General features: G+C 42.9%; 1 protein-coding gene across 4 annotated transcripts in view; it reads right to left on the bottom strand.

Annotated features, from left to right (window-relative positions):
* Positions 1–16,600, bottom strand: part of LOC118365113 (pre-B-cell leukemia transcription factor 1-like) — a 57,803-nt gene that overhangs the window by 9,727 nt on the left and 31,476 nt on the right. The window contains exon 1 of one of the 4 annotated variants that reach the window (XM_052490694.1): positions 7,628–10,088. The exons of the other annotated variants lie outside the window; for them this stretch is intronic. Coding sequence (XP_052346654.1) covers positions 7,628–7,712 — 85 coding nt within the window. The 5' untranslated portion in view covers positions 7,713–10,088. Of the gene's footprint in view, positions 1–7,627; positions 10,089–16,600 lie in introns of those variants that run through there. 4 annotated transcript variants of the gene reach the window in all.

Consider the following 16,600-nt stretch of genomic DNA (forward strand, 5'->3'; position numbering starts at 1 on the left):
TTAAAAAAAAAACATTTTTTTGTTGTTTTTAAATGGTTTTTATTGCTCCTCTCTATTCACGGAGTGATTTAGACCAGGGACACCAGGTGTGTAATTAATGATCAGGTAGAACAGAAAAGCAGCAGACTCCGGACCTCGATGGGTCAGAGTTGAGAAGCCCTGGCTCTCGGCCTACATGTGTGGCAGGGTGAGGTTGAAGGCCACCCTAACAGAGCAGCAGTGTCTTCAGTAAATTAGGGGGAAATGCATGTACCCAGAACACATTCAGGCCATCATCCATCCCTCAGCTCATGGCGCACACACATTTTTTACCCCACGTCTGTCTTCTCTCGCTCTGTCCTGCATCCCCTTTTCACTCTGACGACCCCCCCACACACACACGCTCTTGTATCCCCCTTTCTCCTCTCTCCCGGCGCCTCCCTCTGTTCTCCATTTCAGTTGAGTTCTCCATGTGAGCTGCAATCCCTCATACTGTCAGCCCCCACCTCTCCTCCTCCATCCCCTCCCTGTAGACAGACAGGATTAGCATTTTAATTGCATCAGCTCCTTTGAGTATTCTCAGCCTTTCGCTGAGGGAGAAAACCAGGGAGAGGGGGAGAAGGGAAAAAGAAAAAAAGGTAAGGAGAAAGGGTAGCCTAGAAGGAGAACCAAGGAGAATTGGAAAAACAAGGGAGTCACAGGAGTAGACATAAAAGCAGAGAGAGAGGCAGAAAGAAAAAAAGTGGCAAGAGGGAACAGCAGAATGATAAGAATGGAAATGCTCTTACCACTATTCCATAACTGGCCATAAATAAATCCAGAGGAAAAGAATGGTTGAACAGAAAGAAAGTTAAAAGCTACATGTAACCTTTACACAAGAAGAAAGAAAAAAAACTACATACGAGTCGAGGCTTGACATTCAGGCAAATTCGCCGCCAGTACCAAGTGAAAGGAAGTGGGGGGGATGAGAAGGATGTGCAGTAAACTTTGTGAAATAAATTCACTATGAGCAAACTTCCCAGTCTAAGACGAGGTAGAAAATATGATAAAAATATCACATATAAAACTTTTGAAATATTTTCAACTCAGTTCTATGACACCCATAGAATTCTATAATGAGTCTCGTCATTTGAAATGTTATGATGAAAGCAACCTAGTGAGCGTTCTGTGGCATCAGGAAGGAAGGAGTGTAAAAGTGACTCTGGGCCCCGGGAGGAAATTGAAGACTGTTACTGAACCCACAGGTTGAATTAGGATCCCTATGCTACAGCGGGAGTCATCGGAGTGCTGTCTGCAGTAGTATTCCTACTCCAGGGGTATCCTCTTCCATTTTCCCTCCTCCTTCTAACACAAATAATAACATATCCCTGGTGTAACAGAGGTGGTGAAGCACGCTCAGATGACAACTAACCTTGCCTGAGACCTGAAGCAAGGCTTTAAGCTCAACAGGCTAACGCAGTCTTGAAACCCAGTCGGTTACGTCCACTGGCAAACATGCTGTACAAAAGGTGAGGCTAGGGAGCTGAGGGCATCGTATCATCTTAAAGTACACAGGGTGTACATTTGGACTACATTCTCGGGCTCCCAAGTGGCGCAGCGGTCTAAGTGCTGGAGGCATCAGTACAGACACCCTGGTTCGAATCTGTATCACAACCGGCCGTGATTGAGAGTCCCATAGGGTGGCGCAGAATTGGCCCAGCGTCTTCTGGGTTTGGCCGGAGTAGGCCGTCATTGTATATAAGAATGTGTTCTTAACTGACTTGCCTAGTGAAATAAAACATTTAAAAATGATTCATTCCACCAAACATTTTAGTTTTGAGTGGTACTTTTTGGAGAGGGGCAGTAGTGTGGAAGGATGCGTCAGGTCCTGCTTTAAGCAGCGTCTGTGGTTGCATTGGTCCTCTTTACTGAAACCCTGTGGCACACACCCAGGTACACACACACAAAAAAACAAACAAACGGTCAGTGTGCTTCCTTCCTGAGTGAGGGAGTGGTGAGCAGTCAATGTCAACACAGTGTGATGAGGAGTGTGAATGGAAGATGTCCCACCCTGGGCAAACACACACCGAACACCATTAAGCATTAAATCAGCCCTTCATTAACTAGAGATGACAACTATGGAGACCAGAGCAAATCAGGGACAAAAGGCTTCAATCAGATCTAGGCCTATATGGCTCAACACACACCATGTTCTCAGGTGCTCAACACATTCTCCATAATAAGTATCCACTAGACAAGTGGATGGTAGAGGAGCAGCAGGTATGAGATGAATAGAATCTTTTTTTTTTTTACCTTAATTTATTGACTAGGCAAGTGAAGAACAAATTCTTATTTACAATGACTGCCTACACAGGACGATGCTGGGCCAATTGTGCGCCGCCCTATGAGACTCCCAATCACGGCCGGTTGTGATGCAGCCTGGAATCGAACCAGGGCCTGTCGTGACGCCTCTAGCACTGAGATGCAGTGCCTTAGACTGCTGCGCCACTCGGGAGCCCTCAGAGTTTAGGCAAGAGGGTAGATGTATCCCTTAAAGTGGCCATTGTCCCTCTATCCATCGTTAACTTATATATATATGTATATATATATATGCCATTTATATATACATATATATATATATATATATATAAGTTAACGATGGATAGAGGGACAATGGCCACTTTAAGGGATATATATGCCATTTAGCAGACGCTTTTATCCAAAGCGACTTACAGTCATGTGTGCATACATTCTACGTATGGGTGGTCCCGGGAATCGAACCCACTACCCTGGCGTTACAAGCGCCATGCTCTACCAACTGTGCTACAGTTGACTTCCCCAGTCTTCGCTCCCTCTCCTAGTGTTGTCATGACACCAGAATTTTGACGATACCACACCCCCAAAAAAAGCTTATTATCCAAAATCACAGAATGGCACTTGATAAAGACAGAAACGTGCTCTGTTCAATCGTTGAACATCATTTGAGTTCAATCTAATTACATTTTAAAAGTTGATGTCAAAATGTCAAACACAGCCAAGTATGTTTTCATGAATACATTATACAACTACTTTGAAGTTTTTACCAATCTAACTATATAAATGGTAACCATTTATTTGAATAGTAAATCTCTATTGATATACTGGGTAAATCAAGATGTAGGCTAGGAGACCTATTCACAATACAGGTGAATGCATTGAGTTATTGAGCTTCTTTTACCTGATTTCATGTAGCTGTAGATGAAAAATTGGATTGCCTTCCATATGGGACGTATTTTATTTTACTGATCAACAAAATTTGCATAGAAGTAGCAATCTCTTCTTTTATAAAAGTTTGCGCTGTCTCTTTAAACCCAGTAATGATGTCATTCATGACAATGCACACGCCCACACAGTCAGTTGAGGTCGTGAAAAAGAGACATGACAGGTGATGGGGGAAAGTAGCGATGCACATGATGGAGAGACGATTAAGTGAATTAAAGTTTTTGGTGACAAATTATTGTATTTTAGCACAAAAAGTAATAGGGTAGTAAATTGATGTTAGCTTCAACAGTAAGCTAGAAAGGAAAGTTAGCCTACAAAGCTGGAAGCTACCGGTATCTTCTTGCATTGCGTTCTAGCCAATATGGACAGTTTTGCAAACAGTAATTAACAGTTTCAACATTTCTACATGCTGTGTCGCATTATTCAAGTGTGTCAACTTCTGTGCAGCATGAGTGGGGAGCTAACATGATGCAGTCCAGACTCCAGCGAATGAGTAAGTGGAGCAGACAAGAAGCAGGAATGGTGCTCTCGAGCTTTAAGGAGGCATCGGTTGCGCTGATAAGAGACTTGACACTCTCAATCAGTATACAACGTGAGAAACAAGTAGAAGTACCGAAAGTAACAAATTCTAGTACCGAACCGTTTTTCATGTTCTAATATCAAAAAGGCATGACGATTCAGTATACCGTACAACACGACATCTCTCCCTTTCCCATCTGTCTCCATCATTCCTTCTCCATCCCTCTCCCTCAAATAAAATGTTATGTCACATGCGCCTAACACAACCTTACTGTGAAATTCTTACTTACAGGCCCTAACATGTTTTAAAATGTTTATATATACAGTATACAATTTTACCCTGATGTCCCTACACAGCTCTCTAGTCTTGGCCATTGTGGAGAGGTTGGAGTCTGTTTGAGTGTGTGGACAGGTGTCTTTTATACAGGTAACGAGTTCAAACAGGTGCAGTAAATACAGGTAATGAGTGGAGAACAGGAGGGCTTCTTAAAGAAAAACTAACAGGTCTGTGAGAGCTGGAATTCTTACTGGTTGGTAGGTGATCAAATACTTATGTCATGCAATAAAATGCAAATGAATTACTTAAAAATCATATAATGTGATTTTCTGGATTTCTGTTTTAGATGCTGTCTCTCAGTTGAAGTGTACCTATGATAAATTACAGACCTCTACATGCTTTGTAAGTAGGAAAACCTGCAGTGTATCAAATACTTGTTCTCCCCACTGTGTGTGTGTGTGTGTGTGTGTGTGTGTGTGTGTGTATATATATATTATATATATATATATTAACAGCGTTGTTGGTTAAGTAAGTAAAATATTTTAATATATAAGTTACAATAAAACAAGGCTATATAAAAAGGAGTGCGGGGGGGGGGGGGGTGTACAGGTTAGTCGAGGTGATATGTACATGTAGGCACCTCATCTTCCCCCTCTTCTGTCTCATCAGCCCAGCTGCCTGCTTTCCCATTCTCGTTAGTCGCCTCTGAAGGAGCTCCTAAAGACTTTGAAAAATGAACTCTCATTTGAGAGGTTGTTAATTTGCAGCGTTATGCAAATGAGGTGCCAATTAAGCAATAGATCAGAGGAGCAGCGGCCATTTATAACAAACCAACGAGTACCATGACAGTCAGATGTTACTGGGGAGAGAGCTGGATGGTGGTTGTCTGATTACACTAGCACTCACTCTAATCAAACACAGTGATTATATTAAAATAGTATTAGAGCACAGATCTATGGAACTGGTAAGTAGGTACTACAATGTACTCTAATTAGTTAAGCTACTCACAAACAGCCTGCTTAAACTCTTTATTTTACCTTTTTAACTAGGCAAGTCAGTTAAGAACAGATTCTTATTTTCAATGACGGCCTAGGAACAGTGGGTTAACTGCCTGTTCAGGGGCAGAACGACAGATTTGTACCTCGTCAGCTCGGGGAATTGAACTTGCAACCTTTTGGTTACTAGCCCAACGCTCTAACCACTACGCTACCTTATACAGCCTGTAGAGCAGGGTTCCCCAAGTGGTTTTATTTGGCCCTCCAAGTGGTCTAAGCAAAAAATAAGTGGATGAATTGTTGGTCAGAAGACTGTAAAACACCAGGAAATCAGCTCCAAGTGATTTTAATTGAGGAAATCTGTTCCAAAAGTACTCCCATGCATAAGAAAGAGACAAGTGATTCTATACAACATGTTAACAATGTTTGAAATTGTGTTTAGTCCAATTATAACGTTTTGGACTTCTTGCGATGAATTTGCGGCCTACAAATAATTTGTAATTATGTTCCGGCCTCCCGACCATCCGCCCGTGGCTGAATCTAGTTGATGATCCCTGCTGCAGACCGAGTTTTGTTTATGTGTATTATTATGAGTGTTGTGTTTACACCTTTGTGAGAGACTGCCAGATTAGAGTAGATTAACCAACAGGCTGTATCCAATGCCTAAATCCAAGGTGTCATCAATCTAAACTCCCTCGCCGGAGAACAATACAGCAGCTCCACAGGTTAACCAGGAGAAGAAGTCCTTAATACTGCCAATAACCCACTAGCTAATCCTGGGCAGTCTCACACACACATAATGAAGGTGCAAGCCACAACATATGCCAGTGTGTGGTCTATTAAAACAAGTTGCTATGTATGAGTTAGAGAGAATTCTATCAAAGTGAGTGAAGGCCTTTACATTTTTTTTTTTTTTTTTACATCTCTGTTAAAGTAATGCACTTTAAAAGGCATGGGGTGACATTTTGGACACAGTGTGTGTAAAATATACAAAAACAATCCTACAAGTGCTTATTCTGGACCCAGATCTGTTTGTGTATCATCTTGCCAGCTCTTATGGTCATTGTCTGCAAGACAGCACCAACATATCTGGAACCAGGCTAGAAGGCTCCCTCCCATCAATTGTAATTAATCCTTCAATTAGTGGGGATTAGGGCACTGGGAGCTCTGACACTCCAACTGCCCGCCACTGCCACCATTAATGCAATCCAGGGGAGGCCACATTTACATGTCTTTAATTAAGAGGACTGACAGTGGCTGCCTTTACAACAAGCTTCCCACTGACCAGGAGAGAGGGAGAGGAGAAACAAGCTGAGGGGTATTTGCTACCACTGGAACACAGGCATGGCTTCCAATGTAGGATAGATCATACAATGTCATCCCTTGCATCTATGAATTTGAGAGTAGGTAGGCCTACATTTCTCCAGCGGTATCACTCAGCTTTATAGCAAACCAAGTGACGAGGCTGTCTCGTTTCAAATTGAGGAAAGGGACTTTAAAGAATGAAACAGAATCTCACTGCCAATAGGTACTTTGTTTTTGCAAGAACAATAGCGGTATCTGCTGCATGCTGAACCAGTAGCGACGAACCTACTGATTCTACTTGCAGAAGCTTAATGCTCAGCAGTGGCCAACAAGTTAACTTTGGGCCAATCCAAGAGCACAACCCCCCTGAAAAAGTGGCCATTTTCTTCATACATCCACAGACGTGCTAGTCACACCTCACATGCAATTAGGCTATGGGATGGTAGCTAGCAAAGTGCACAGACGCAATGCACACAACACTAAAAACTTCCTCCAAACTAGCTAGTGTTAACATAATTAAATGACAATGGATGAGCTAGTTTCCTTGTAACAGCTGCCTGTGTTAGTGCAGTGTCCTTAGCTAGCTAGCTATGGAATATGCTAACTTTAGCTAGCTAGCTAAACATTTGGCTATGGGCTGGCACTGGCAGTATGGGATTATGGAGAGTGAATGTAACAGCAACATTGCTCAGAGCCGGTCCTGACCTCTCTGGGGCCCTAAGCAAAATTCTGCTATGGGGTCCTCCTACCTGACCCATGTAAACCACTTTCCATTGCCACAGTCACACCTGACACCCCAGTGCTCCCACTACAATCCTCCCTCCTTTAAAACAGTTTGCTCCATCTCTCAGTCTAAGAATAAGTAGACCTATGCAGAATAGAACTGAATATTTTCTATAGAATCTTAAGAAAATATTCACTTAACATTAACAAGAAATTGTAGAAGATATAAGATGTAAATATAACACTGAGCTTTGGTTCTGCTGCCTGGTAATTAGTCCAGTCCTCACAATATTATACAATTAGCTTTGGCTATACAATGTATATAGGGTATGTCTGCAGCTATACGTCTCAAAATAGTCAAATAAAACCCATACAGCTATGTGATTAACTTAGGTTCCCTCTACAGCCTAGGCATTTTCAGCATCAGCTGGCTTTATAAATACATTTGATTGATCAGCATGGGCACCAGTCTATCTGGAAGAAATTGAGAAAGTATGTCATAGTTAAACAGTCATTTACACAAACCGCATTTCTGCCATACAATCTTAAAATGTTACGAAGTGTGTAAACATTTGAATTAAAATCTTACCATCAAAATATTCCTCTTCTGCACTTTGAGGCAAAATCATCAATGTCATCATCATAGGACATGTTTCCCTACGATTTATACTCATGATGGCCAGACCACTCTGACACAACCTTCCTGTGACATGGAAGACCTCAGGTAGCTTTTGATGAGCTCACTGCCGATGTTACTGGTAGGATGACTGCAACTCTTAGGGCTATCCAACGGTTAGGATAGAATTCCTCCAGGTTTTTCCCCACAGAGAAAGGAAAGCAGCACAAAAGGCAGTCATCTTATCTGAATCTTATGTGCCAGATCCATTCCACGAATGTCACAGTCATCTCTGAATGCTAGAGTTTTACATTTCCATGCAGAGAGCCTTTAAAGATTCACTGGACATCTGAGAGGCAGTGCTGAAGTTCAGCGGCACTTTATTTGCTTGAGTGTTTCAAATATCTCATCCATGGATGTCACTACAATGAGTCGACTAAAATGTTGAAGTAGTTGAACTTCAAGGTTTTTCAGTACATCAGTCACTGGTTCATCAGGAGCCTCATAGCTGAAATGTCCCTTGCTGTTTCTCAGTCTTGTCTCTTTCAGAACGGCCTCCACATTAATTTATTCAAATGCTTTTTGTTGTCTGGGCCGAGAATCCAGTTTCCCGGTATGTAGTGAGGGAGGCCTTTGCATTTGTGATGAAATTCTCTGCGATATCCAACTGCATTTAGAGGAGTCTGTTCACCTTGTTTGCCATTGTCAGTATCTCACACCTACTCTCCCATCTTGTGTCACTCCATGTCTTCACAGTTATGTTCACATGTTTCTTGAAAACCCTCCATCTTTGTGCACCAGCTAAAAAGAAGGCGAAGAGCTTTTGCAAATGCCCCAAAAACCTGTATGTGCTCCACGTGAGACAAACACAGCTCTGGGATTTTTTTTTTGAGCCGTCTGGCTTGTACTCCTTGGTGCTTGCCCTTCATGTTGGCCCCATTAACATAAGCTTGCCCTCTGCAGTCTTCAAATGGAATCTTCAGCTTGTTCAGCTTATCGAAGATGACAGTGGACAGATTCAAGCCTGCTGTAACCTCAACATTCGCAAAGCCGAGGAAGTACGCCTTGATCTCTGGCTTTCCCTTTAAAGCCACGCTTCTCAGAATAATGGATATTTACTCCTGGTGACTTGTCAGGTGTACAGTCCAAGATACATGGAGGAGTACTTTGAGTCTCGAGTCACTATTGCTTCCAGAATCTTGTCACTCACAATCTGTATCAGCTCATTGTGTGTGCTCTTCCCAAGGTAATGAGCAGGTGTCTCAATCTTTCATTTTGCTGAGATGTTCCATAACGGGGTCAAATTTTGCCAGTAATTCAACCTCTTTTAGTAAGTTACCATTATCAGGTTGAAAGAGTTTGTCTGATGAACCCGATTGCTAGATTTCTTTCAGCAAGAGACTGGGTGATTCTTATTAAAACGTGTAAGGATATCCCGCTATCGCTTCTTTCAGCAAGAGACTGGGTGATTCTTATTAAAATGTGTAAGGATATCCCACCATCACTTTCTTTCAGCCTCCAAAATTGTAACTTGTATCTGGTCAAGAGTCTGTCCCCAACTTAAGATCAATTGACCAGTCATTCATGAATTCCTTTATTATTTTGTAGTCTTCTGTAGATGAGCTTATAACAAAAACAACACAGCGTTGTTTTTGATTGGGTATGAAAGCCAGCTCCTGGTAATCTTTTCCCCATTTGACAGCGGTCTCTGTAATAAGCCTGAATGGGTACTGGGTCTCTTCTAGACTTGTCTTTAGGGTAAGAAAAATCCAGGCCTGGTTTAAAAATGGACCTCTGCGCACTAACTCGGTCCTTATAAAGTATGTTAAGACTGGGGGGCAATCTGCTGGGTAATTTGGTGGAGCAGAAACTATTATATTTGGGTCTGTGTTGGTACTTGCTGACGCTGCCTGTACTGGGTCTGTGTTGGTACTTGCTGACGCTGCCTGTACTGGGTCTGTGTTGGTACTTGCTGGCACTGCCAGTACTGGGTCTGTGTTGGTACTTGCTGGCGCTGCCAGTACTGTGTCGGTACTTGCTGGCGCTGCCAGTACTGTGTCTGTGTTGGTACTTGCTGACGCTGCCAGTACTGTGTCTGTGTTGGTACTTGCTGACGCTGCCAGTACTGTGTCTGTGTTGGTACTTGCTGACGCTGCCAGTACTGTGTCTGTGTTGGTACTTGCTGACGCTGCCAGTACTGTGTCTGTTGGTACTTGCTGACGCTGCCAGTACTGGGTCTGTGTTGGTACTTGCTGACGCTGCCAGTACTGGGTCTGTGTTGGTACTTGCTGACGCTGCCAGTACTGGGTCTGTGTTGGTACTGGCTGACGCTGCCAGTACTGGGTCTGTGTTGGTACTGGCTGAGGCTGGATGTGGATCAACTGAGTCTGTGCTTGTACTGGCTGATGATCCAGCATCTCCTCTACTGAAACGTAAGCATAGCACCTGTAAATGATAGATAATACTATTAAACTTTATCAGCTGCATCAGGCCCATTTCAACCTGGATCCCACAGATTTCCTTTTATACATTTAAACATATAAAATACTATTTATACTATGGCTTGGCTGAATACTTGGTTATTATTTATTGCCCAGTATGCCCAGCTAATCAACAATTCAATAAATAAATCAATAATAATAAGATGTCCATCTTGCATTAGTCCAGAGTTGTAACTAAACCTTGACTGAGAGACTAGATAATAATGGTCTTGCGTGGGTTTGTAAAGTGCTATAGGCTATGGGGGGTGTGTGGACTTTCTTTTACACATTGCACATTCTCATTGCTTGCTAGTAAATTAATAAAAGTAGTCTTTAAAAAAAGGTTGGATGTGTCTGACCATTTATTCAACAGCAGTTGAGATTGTTCTGGCTCTGAGGCCTATAATGTGTTATTAAAGGAACAACGCGCTAATCCTCTCCGGTATAATTTGACAAGAGTCTTTACTTAATTTTGACTGATCAACGCTGATCAGGGCAGCCGATATGCCGCCCAAGGTGACACCACCCCCAAAAGGTTGACTTGCCAGGTGAAAGCTATGATCCCAGATGTCACTTTTTAAATCCACTTCAGAGTAGATGAAGGAGAGGAGACAGGTAAAAGGATTTTTAAGCCTAGAGACAATTGAGACATGGATTGTGTGTCATTCAGAGGGTGAATGGGCATCACAAAAAAATGTAAAGCTTCAATTACACAGACAGCGTCACAGCATTTTGGTACACCACAATTACATTAATTTCCAATGAAACTTTGCGTTGAAGCATTGTGTTGCAGTGCGTTCGGTGCATACGTTGGATTTATTGAATGTATGCGTCAAACTGTATGCGTAGACAGCTTGACAGAAATGGTAGCAGAAGGTGAATGTTGAACTTTTGTTGCACACATATCCAGATGATGCTGCATACTATTTTGTGCAATGACGCTGTTGGTGTGCCCAAAGCGTAAGTGCCTTGAACTGGGTATGGTAGTAGGTGCCAGGCGCACCAGTTTGGGTAAAGAAATGCAACGCTGCTGGGTTTTTCATGCTCAACAGTTTCCTGTGTTTATCAAGAACGGTCCACCACCCAAAGGACATCCAGCCAACTTGACAACTACGGGAAGCATTGGAGTCAACATGGGCCAGCGTCCCTGTGGAACGCCACTGACACCTTGTAGATGTAGAGTCCATGCCCCGACAAATTGAGGCTGTACTGAGGGCAAAAGTGGGGGTTGCAACTAAATATTAAGAAGGTGTGCCTAACATTTGGTACACTCAGTGTATATTAAAAACACAGGAAATCCCGTTTTTGACTGCACTGGGCCTTTAACAAACGACAGCAGTAGGGTCCAATCCAAAGCCTTCACAAATCTGTTTCCCGTTTGATTTAATAGGCTGACTGTGTCCGTGAAGCAGCTCCATGCTCATTGTAAAGCAACTGCAGTGACAAGTTGACTATATCCCAAATAGCACCCTATTACCTACATTGTGCACAATTTTTGACCAGGGCCCATTTTGGAGACAAACAGCGTCTTGAGTCACAACAGCATCGAGATGAGAGCCTTTAATTCCTGGAGGAATAAAACAAGGGGGTTAACCACACCACAGATCAGTCAGCCCACCGACCATTAGGCCCAACCAAGACTGGTGTTGATCTTCCCTCCCCGGCGAGGGGGCTTGTATTGGGGGCTGGGGGGATATTGAGTGTCTGTCAGGTCCAGGGGTCTGTGTGATATTAGCAGTCTGCCAATCTGGCATGGGGGAACGGACACAGTAATTACTACTGCTCTTACTGCCTCAATCTCTATCGCTCCTTCTCTCCCCCACCCCTCTCTTTCATTCCGTGACGGAACAAACAGATTGAGTGACAGAGACAAACAGAATGAAATCTAGTGTGTGTGGGTGCGACTTATATACCAGCGTGAACGTAAATGCAATAAAATAAAATTGTCCTTAGTATGAAGTCAAGGAGCTGTGTATACAAGTATCTGACTGGGTTATCCCCATTTGTCTATTTAGATGGTAGCATTGTCACTCGGGATGTATCAGACGATCAGTATCAGACGATATCAGCTAAAAATGCGGTATTGGCCGATGTCTAGTTTAACGCCGATGTGCAAAACCGATGTCAAAGCTGACGTGCATACGTATATAACGTGACGTAATGACGCCACGTAAAATTGTGTGCTACACATGAAACACAGCATTCCTAACCTAGCCCACAATGTCTGCTGTGTGGATCAAGCAGTAAACAAGTCATTTGAGAGAGTAAGAAAATTCAAAAGGTCAACAGTTTCCTGTGTGTATCAAGAATTGTCCACACTCAACGTCAACAAAACAAAGGAGATGATCGTGGACTTCAGGAAACAGCAGAGGGAGCACCCCCCCTATCCACATCGACGGGACAGTAGTGGAGAGGGTAGTAAGATAAGTTCCTCAGCCTACACATCACGGACAAACTGAATTGGTCCACTCACACAGACAGCGTGGTGAAGTAGGCACAGCAGGGCCTCTTCAACCTCAGGAGACTGAAGAAATTAGTAGTCACCAAAAGTACTAAAACTTTTACAGATGCACAATCGGGAGTATCCTTGTCGGCCTGTATCACCGCCTGGTACGGCAACTGCTCCACCCACAACCGTAAGGCTCTCCAGGGGGTAGTGAAGTCTGCACAACGCATCACCGGGGGAAAACTACCTGCCCTCCAGGACACCTACACCACCCGATGTCACAGGAAGGCCATAAAGATCATAAAGGACAACAACCACCCGAGCCACTGCCTGTTCACCCCGCTATCATCCAGAAGGCGAGGTCAGTACAGGTGCATCAAAGCAGGGACCGAGAGACTGAAAAACAGCTTCTATCTCAAGGCCATCTATCTCAGTCTGTTAAAAACAGCCACTGCTAACATCGAGTGGCTGCTGCCAACATACTGACTCAACTCCAGCCACTTAAATATTGGAAAAATTGATGTAATTTTTTATTTTTTTTTGCACTAGCCACTTAATATAATGTTTACATACCCTACATTACTAGAGGTCGACCGATTTAAATAGGGCCAATTTCAAATTTTCATAATCGGAAATCTGTATTTTTGGACACAGACTTGGCAGATTAAAAAAATTTTTTTTTACACCTTTATTTAACTAGGCAAGTCAGTTAAGAACACATTCTTAATTTCAATGACGTCCTAGGAACAGTGGGTTAACTGCCTTGTTCAGGGGCAGAACGACAGATTTTTACCTTGTCAGCTCGGGGATTCAATCTTGCAACCTTAGGGTTAACTAGTCCAACACTAATCACCTGATTACATTGCACTCCACGAGGAGACTGCCTGTTACGCGAATGCAGTAAGCCAAGGTAAGTTGCTAGCTACCATTAAACTTTTCTTATAAAAAACAATCAATCATAATCACGAGTTAACTACACATGGTTGATGATATTACAAGTATATCTAGTGTGTCCTGAGTTGCATATAATCGATGTGATATAATCGCAAAAAAGGACTGTCCTTGCGCCAATGAGTACCTAACCATAAACATCAATGCCTTTCTTAAAATCAATACACAAGTATATATTTTTAAACCTACATATATAGCTAAAATAAATCCAGGTTAGCAGGCAATATTAACCAGGTGAAATTGTGTCATTGCACACCGAGTCAGGGTATATGCAACAGTTTGGGCCACCTAATTTTCCAGAATTTTACGTAATTATGACATAACATTGAAGGTTGTGCAGTGTAACAGTAATATTTAGACTTATGGATGCCACCCGTTAGAAAATACAGAACGGTTCCGTATTTCACTGATAGAATAAACATCTTGTTTTCGAGATGATAGTTTCTGGATTCGACCATATTAATGACCTAAGGCTCGTAGTTGCGTGTTATGTTATAACTAGGACTATGATTTGATAGAGTAGTCTGACTGAGGGGTGGTAGGCACCAGCAGGCTCGTCAGAATGAATTCAAACAGCACTTTCGTGAGTTTGACAGCAGCTCTTCACAATGCTTCAAGCATTGCGCTGTTATGACTTCAAGCCTATCAACTTCCGAGATGAGGCTTGTGTACTAAAAGCGTTTCAAACATCACTCGCTCTGAGACTTGGTTGTTCCCCTTGCTCTGCACGGGTAACGCTGCTTCGAGGGTGGCTGTTGATGTGTTGCTGGTTCGAGCCCAGGTAGGAGCGAGGAGAGGGACAGAAGCTATACTGTTACTCTGGCAATACTAAAGTGCCTATAAGATCAGCCAATAGTCAAAGGTATATGAAATACAAATGGTATAGAGGAATAGTCCTATAATTCCTATAATAACTACAACCTAGAACTTCTTACCCGGGAATATTGAAGACTCATGTTAAAAGGAACCACCAGCTTTCATATGTTCTCATGTTCTGAGCAAGGAACTGAAACGTTAGCTTTCTTACATGGCACATATTGCACTTTTACTTCTCCAACACTTTGTTTTTGCATTATTTAAACCAAATTGAACATGTTTCATTAAGGCTAAATTGATTTTATTGATGTATTATATTAAGTTAAAGTAAGTGTTCAATCAGTATCGTTGTAATTGTCATTATTACAAATAAAAGAATCGGCCGATTAATCGGTATGGGCTTTTTTGGTCCTCCAATAATCGGTATCGGCGTTAAAATCATAAATCGGTCGACCTCTATACATTACTCTTCCCATATGTATATACTGTACTCTATACCATCTACTGCATCTTGCCATCTTTATGTAATACATTTTTCACTAGCCACTTTAAACAATGCCACTTTAAATGCCCAAAAAATATTTTTTTGGGGTCAGTGTGGTGTGTGTAACCTTTTACTTAACTAGACAAGTCAGTTAAGAACAAATTCTTATTTACAATGACTGCCTACACCGGCCAAACCCGGACGAAGTTGGGCCAATTGTGCGCCGCCCTATGGGACTCCCAATCATGGCAGAATGTAATACAGCCCGGATATCAAACCAAACTGAGATGCATTAACTTAAAAACACACACGGACGCAGCGGTCGAACTATTTAACTGTACGAGAATGCTTAAAATAGGCTGCTAAAATTTGAAATTATCGCTATTGTTTTTTTTGGCAAGGAAAATATTGGATATCATATCGGCCGAAAATGTAATATCGGTGCATCACAATTTGTTCGATAGCAGAACGTTGATACCAGGTTAAGTATCACGATACTCAATACCGAAATTATACCATGGCAAAAATAATATGTATTTGCTTAGTCACAGAATAATCACTGGGCTTTATTTTTGAAAACATTGAACAATTGAACCTAAAAATTTGATCATATTACTCCAGTGCTAGCCTCTCTACACTGGCTTCCTGTCAAGGCAAGGGCTGATTAAGGTTTTACTGCTAACCTACAAAGCATTACATGGGCTTGCTCCTACCTATCTCTCTGACTTGGTCCTGCCGTACATACCTACACGTACGCTACGGTCACAAGACGCAGGCCTCCGAATTGTCCCTAGAATTTCTACGCAAACAGCTGGAGGCAGGGCTTTCTCCTATAGAGCTCAATTTTTATGGAATGGTCTGCCTACCCATGTGAGAGACGCAAACTCGGTCTCAACCTTTAAGTCTTTACTGAAGACTCATTTCTTCAGTGGGTCATATGATTGAGTGTAGTCTGGCCCAGGAGTGTGAAGGTGAACGGAAAGGCTCTGGAGCAACGAACCGCTCTTGCTGTCTCTGCCTGGCCGGTTCCCCTCTTTCCACTGGGATTCTCTGCCTCTAACCCTATTACAGGGGCTGAGTCACTGGCTTACTAGGGCTCTTTCATACCGTTCCTAGGAGGGGTGCGTCACTTGAGTGGGTTGAGTCACTGATGTGATCTTCCTGTCTGGGTTGGCACCCTCCCTTGGGTTGTGCCGTGGCAGAGATCTTTTCAGGATGGTAATTTGGTGGTTGAAGATATCCTTCTAGTGATGTGGGGGCTGTGCTTTGGCAAAGTGTGTGGGGTTATATCCTTCCTGTTTGGCCCTGTCCGGGGGTGTCATCGGATGGGGTCACAGTGTCTCCTGACCCCTCCTGTCTCAGCCTCCAGTATTTATGCTGCCGTAGTTTGTGTCCGGGGGGCTAGGGTCAGTTTGTTATATCTGCAGTACTTCTCCTGTCCTATCCGGAGTCCTGTGTGAATTTAAGTATGCTCTCTCTAATTCTCTCTTTCTCTCTCTCGGAGGACCTGAGCCCTAGGACCATGCCTCAGGACTACCTGACATGATGACTCCTTGCTGTCCCCAGTCCACCTGGCCGTGCTGCTGCTCCAGTTTCAAATGTTCTGCCTGTGATTATTATTATTTGACCATGCTGGTCATTTATGAACATTTGAACATCTTGGCCATGTTCTGTTATAATCTCCACCCGGCACAGCCAGAAGAGGACTGGCCACCCCACATAGCCTGGTTCCTCTCTAGGTTTCTTCCTAGGTTTTGGCCTTTCTAGGG

The sequence above is a fragment of the Oncorhynchus keta genome, chromosome 32 (assembly GCF_023373465.1).
Source record: "Oncorhynchus keta strain PuntledgeMale-10-30-2019 chromosome 32, Oket_V2, whole genome shotgun sequence".
NCBI classification, from domain to species: domain Eukaryota; kingdom Metazoa; phylum Chordata; class Actinopteri; order Salmoniformes; family Salmonidae; genus Oncorhynchus; species Oncorhynchus keta.